Source organism: Paramisgurnus dabryanus, chromosome 7 (assembly GCF_030506205.2).
Source record: "Paramisgurnus dabryanus chromosome 7, PD_genome_1.1, whole genome shotgun sequence".
NCBI lineage: Eukaryota > Metazoa > Chordata > Actinopteri > Cypriniformes > Cobitidae > Paramisgurnus > Paramisgurnus dabryanus.
In genome coordinates, this window is record NC_133343.1 from 17,561,314 (window position 1) to 17,567,532 (window position 6,219).

The 6,219-nt window shown below is 35.4% G+C and overlaps 1 protein-coding gene across 1 annotated transcript in view; it reads left to right on the forward strand.

The window, feature by feature from the left end:
• Window positions 1-5,678, forward strand: part of boka (BCL2 family apoptosis regulator BOK a) — a 19,367-nt gene extending 13,689 nt beyond the window's left edge. The window contains exon 5 of the mRNA XM_065241617.2: window positions 4,718-5,678. Coding sequence (XP_065097689.1) covers window positions 4,718-4,843 — 126 coding nt within the window. The 3' untranslated portion in view covers window positions 4,844-5,678. The remainder of the gene's footprint in view (window positions 1-4,717) is intronic.
• The last annotated feature ends 541 nt before the right edge of the window (window positions 5,679-6,219 follow it).

A 6,219-nucleotide genomic window follows, 5' to 3' on the forward strand; every position in this document is an offset into this window, starting at 1 on the left:
CCAAGTACCCCTTAAACAGACAACAACATTTAGCTTTAAAATACAGTGAAATGAGGATGAGATACAGTCGTGGCCAAAAATATTGGCCCCCTTGGTAAATATGATCAAATAAGGCTGTAAAAAATTCATCTGCATTGTTAGTCCTTTTGATTTTTCTTTTAAAAAATTTACAAAAATGTATCCTTTCACTGGATAATAAGAATTTAAAATGGAGGGGAAATATCAATATGAAATGAATGTTTTTCTCAAATACTCGTTGGACAGAATTATTAGCCCCCCTAGAAATTCTTATTGGTAAAATATGTCTGAAGTATATTTCCATTTATATTCACAATTTTGATAACTTCAGCATGATTGTAAACACAAAATCATTCAGCTCTGGCTTCTGTTTCACAGAAATAGAAAGAGGAGGAGAAACAAAGCCTAAATTCCCTTAATCATCACTCACAATGAGAAAAACCAAAGAATATATTTCTGATGTGCAGCAAAAGATAATTGAGCTACACACATTGGTAAAGTGGCTTTAAGAAAAGAGCTAGAGCAGTGAAAATGAGCATTTCCATCATCAGGGCAATAATTAAGAATTTCCAACCATCAGAAAATGTTACCAAACTACCTGGAAGAGGACGTGTGCCTATATCGTCCTAATGTACGGTGAGAAGGAGAGTTTGAGTAGCTAAAGACTCTCCTAGGGTCACAGCTGGAGAATTCCAGAAAATTGTTGAGTCTCTGGTTCAGAAAACCTTTAAAAAAATTGTCAGACAGAACCTACATCAACACATGTTGTTTGGGAGGGTTACAAGAAAAATTCTCTGAGCTCATTCAAAAGCAAACTAAAGCATATTCAGTTATCAGCCATGACTGGAACTTTAAATGGCAAAGGCTTCTATGGTCAGATGAAACTAAAAAATGAGCTTTTTAGCAGCAAACACTCAAGATGGGTTTGGTAAACACAGAGAAAAAAAGTACCCCATGTGTACAATGAAATATACTGCTGTGTTTTTTATGTTGTGGGCCTATATTTCTGCTGGAGGTTCTGGACATCTTGTTAAAATACATGGCATCATGGATTCTATCCAATACCAACAGATAAAAAATCAGTAGGTGACTGACTCTGTTAGAATTCTTATAATGGGCCATGTTTGGATCCTCTAACTGTAAAATAACCAAAACACAAACCTCAAAAACAACACAAAAATGGGTCACTGAGCCCAAAACCAAGCTTCTGCCAAAGCCATTCCACTCTTCTGACCTGAACCCCACAGAAAATGAGATGAGTGAACTGAAGAGGAGAAGCACCAACATGGAGCTGGGAATCTAAAAGGTCTGGAGTGATTCTTGATGAAGGAATGGCCTCTGATCTCTTGTCATGTGTTTTCTTACCTCACCAGGCATTATAGGAGAAAATTTATACCTGTTAAACTGGCAAATGGAGGTTTTAAATAGTATTGAATAAAAGGGTGCCAATAATTGTGGACAATGTGTATTAGAGAAAAACATTTATTTCATAATCATATTTCCCCCCACTTTAAATTCTTATCATCCAATAAAAGAATACATTTTTTTGTTAATAAAAAATCAAAAGGATTAACAATGCAGATGAATTTTCACAGCCTTATTTGATCATATTTTCCAAGGGTGCTAATATTTTTGGCCACAACTGTACTTATTATATCTGATGCCCCAGAGCAGGTTTATTGCTTATTAGTATTCATCACGAAACTTGTGGTATTTTTGAGGCTCTGGTTTGTTTTTTCTTTTTAGCATCCTCTTTTAAGAAGCCACCTCTCCTAACTTAAATTATTTCGCGCAGACCCTGCTCCTGATTCTGGATTCAGGTCTCAATAAATACTGTTAATGATCTTAGTACTGAACATGTATTAATTAGCAAACGGGTTAAACTTACAGCAGTAAGCAGTAACAATATAGCAAAGTATAAACTGCAAGCTACAAGTTGAATATGGCAGTATTGAAGATTAGTCTGCTGGCCTCTGCAACTGCAGCTGGTTAGCGGTGTCAAGTTACAAATGAGTTTGCGTCAGTCGAAGCACCGCGATGCGCTATTATCAGATTTGCAAGCATGCAATTAAACATACATTTGAACAAATATGCCATAAAGATATATTTAAACAGATTGACATTCATATTAAATAGAAAATAAACCTTTGAATTATCGATTTTGAGTGGAATACAGCTGCTTTCCCAATGTTATTATGGAAGCTTTAATGATGTACATTTAACCAAATAAAACTCAAACATATTTACAACAGAGACAGATGTCACTCACTTGAATATATATTGCTGTGCCTATATATTTTTATATATATATATATATATATATATATATATATATATATATATATATATATATATATATATATATATACATACGGACAGCAACACCACAAAAGAAAGTAAACTTTAAGTATGAAAGACTCCGTGTATCTCCGTTGCTGAGGCTGCTGAACTGAAACCTTAGCGCATGCGCCAGGTAAGATCAACAGGTTGAACTCGCACATGCATTTTGTAAAATGTGCTTTAAATTTATGATTTTTTAAATGCATTTTTGTGTAGTCCTATGTCACATGAAAATACTATCATCATGATTTATGGATTTTATTTATTTATTCCTAAATGTCAGTTTCCACTCTCTCACGTACCCCCTGCAGTACCCCAAAGTACCCCTAGGGGTACGCATACCCCCTTTTGAGAACCACTGTGTTAGAGAACTAAATAACCTATAGATTGAACAGGATTGTAAAACGTAAAACAAGAAACGCGTTATAAGAAAAAAATGACTGTTTTTGGAATTTACATGGTTGAAAACACCTTTCTGAATATACACGCGGAAAACAGTAAGTAAATAATGCGATATTTCTCAGGTCTGTCAAGGGTTTGTGTGTGTTAAAGATGCTGTCATAGTTTGGGATGCAAATGTTATCAGGGCTGGGAGAAAATCGCTTTGTTTCTTTTTCCCACGTTAGTTTTCCCCCGGTTCTCCCCTACCAATTGAGCATCATGTCAATGCCACAGCCTACCTGAGTATTCTTGCTGACCATGTCCATCCCATTATGACCACAGTGTACCCATCTTCTGATGGCTACTTCCAGCAGGATAACATGCCATGTCATAAAGCGCGAATCATCTCAGACTGGTTTCTTGAACATGACAATGAGTTTACTGTACTCGCATCATGGACGTGCAGCCGAAAAAATCTGCAGTAACTGTGTGATGCTGTCATGTCAATATGGACCAAAATCTCTGAGGAATGTTTCCAGTACCTTGTTGAATCTATGTCATAAAGGATTAAGGCAGTTCTGAAGGCAAAACGGGGTCCAACCCAGTACTAGTAAGGTGTACCTAATAAAGTGGCCGGGGTTAGTGTATATATCCAACCTAGAACATACTTTCATATAATGTTGGGTTTTTTAAATCTTAAAAAAACTCTCTTTTTAGAGTTTTGATTTTAGATCCTAACTTTTCAAACTCTGATCAAATGTTTCTGAAATATGGTTGTTATCAAAGTCTTAGAGGGCATGCACAGTTCAGCAAACCTGTTGAATTAGAAGCTGTGCTGGTGTTTGCATGGCTGTTTTTGCTGGTTATGTTTGTGGTGTCTTTGCTCATTTGTGTGGGTAGATTTAACATGGCCCTGATCCAAAGCCATGACACTTTGCCTGCATTTAAATCCAAATTCAACTCTTACATACCTACCAGTCAGGTTAATTCTATCTATCAAACTCTTTCTGCCACTGAAAGATCTAGGCTTGATTTGGAACTATTACTGATTGTAGGATAATAATCTAGTTGTAGCTTGGTGGCAGTTCGACTACAAACAAGTTCATTTGAATTAGCTGTAGGCAAATTGTTACTCAAGGTGTTTGAAGGAGTGCCTTGCTGTTTTTGTAGGAAGTGGTCACACCCACAGACCAAACTGAACCTGAAAAAAAAACTTCATCATTGGGTGCACAAAAGTGAAACGCTGTGTAGTATAAAGAAAGGCCTGGCTTAAAAGGATTCTCTCTGTTTTTGATGCGTACAGTACATGTGGGTAGTGGGCACTATAGTCCCTACATGCTATTTTGTGTTTCGTTCTGAGGGATTCCTCTGGGATATACACACACACACACACACACACACACACCGATAATTAGTGTAAAACTCTCATATAATTAACATTCCTAATTAAGGGATGCTATCTTCTGTTGTTGACCTCAACATTATGTTACATGAATTTGCCTCTTATGCTTTATAATAGTGTGGGTACTTAAATTCTTTGCATTTTCATTCAAAACATAATAAATTTGACTGAAAACAACATTTGGACATTAAAAAAAGAATCAGTTTTTGTCCTAAATATTCTGTTCTGTACTTAATTTTTGTAAAACATCTTTGTTATATCAACATAGTATATACAAATACACCATCATAAAAATTGGTTTAGTAAAATAGTTCAGGGCACAGAGCCGGGGCTTTTTTCCCCGTTGGAAAAGGGGTCCTTGTCAACATTGCATAGTGAAATAAAACGCGTTTAGACTACTGAGTGTTGGCTTTGGCTGAAAAGGCACAAATATTTGAGGCGAAACCGCAGTTACTTTTCCTTTTGTCATTGCCAAAAGACCTCTGAAAAAAGAAGCTATTTCATGTTGCTGTAAATGTTGATTAATGAAAAACTGGGTTAAGGTTAAGTTTTTTTTTTTTTTTTGCTATTTTACAGGCGGACATCACAAAGTGCGTAATCAACACAGACCCCAGTTTCTGTTCTCATTGGTTAGTGGCAGCTGCCTGTGCTTGTGGTCACTACCTAAAGGCTGTGCTCTTTTACCTGCTGAGGGAGAAGTAAATGGCAGAATGAACTGAAACTGTCAGAAGGCGTTTCTTCTCCATGCATCAGACTTTTATTGCTCCTGATGTGTTTACACTTGCACAAAGTTTGCACATTTCCTTTAATGGACATTCCTGTGAACCAAGATGGACCGTAATAAGGAATAGTTCTTCCACAAATGAAAACTCATAATTTACCAACACGTACTGTTTCAAACCTATATGAAAAGGCAAAAGAAGATATTTAGCAAAATGTTGAGATTATATATAAAACTTGAGTTTTTGCATTTGGCAGATGCTTTAATACAAAGCGACTTACAGTGCATTAAAGCTTTACATTTTATCAGGATGTGTGTCCCATGGGACGGGAACCCACAACCTTTATAGCTAATGCATTTGAAATGTGTTTGGAAAAGAAAAAACTGAATTGTATTTCCACAAAAAGTCACATGGGTTTAGAAAAAGATTTTGATAGGCTAATATCAATTAAACTCTGCTTTAACTAAGGAAAGAACAGTGGATATTTTAATTGCTGTAACATTTCAGTAAATGTTGTATTTCAAGTTTGGGCCTGTCAACCTGAACATTCAAGAGTCAAATTATATCTGAAATATAATTCTTTATTATGTTATGACTTGTTCTTTGTTGTATTTCTGGTGGTGTTGGTGTTGCCCTGAAGAACCAGTAAAATACGGTGGAAATATTGCTTAATATGATTTACTTCATGACATTCAATTGTGTTTGTTTTGTTACTTTTTATAGTTTAGTTTATAGAAATTATTCTAAAAATAACTCCACATTGTTTTGTGTGTGCTACACTGAATGTATGCAAAATAAAAAAAATTAAAATGTCATTTTTGTGGTTGAAATGGAGATGCATCGATAACTAGATCGGCCAGTAATTGGTGTTGGTTGATGAAAGCAATTTTTACATTATTGGCTATCAGTTGTCATGGGCGATATATCCTGTCAATCAAAAGATATGAAAATGCAATGAATTTGAGATAGAAAATGTAAAGTAACATCACTAGTTTAATCTTAAACATTAATGGTCATCATTATGTGAATAAATAACTTTCAGAAAATTTAATTTTCAGAATTTAGAAAATATATCCGCCAACCATAAATATAACCACCAAACTATTGTCATTGGCAGATTTCAGTCGGAATAATCGGCTATCGGTATCAGTGGAAGATTTATATTGTTATGCATCTCTAGGTTAAAACATTATTATGGGTGGGAGGATGCAGTTCAAATCAGCATAGTTATCAGCAAGAGATGTTATTATGGTGGTTATTCTAAAAAATTTGGGCACTCTTCCTTCACTTAATAAAGTGGGCATGTGATTGTACAGAATGAACTTAAAATACAACTTAGTTTCTGTACACAGGATC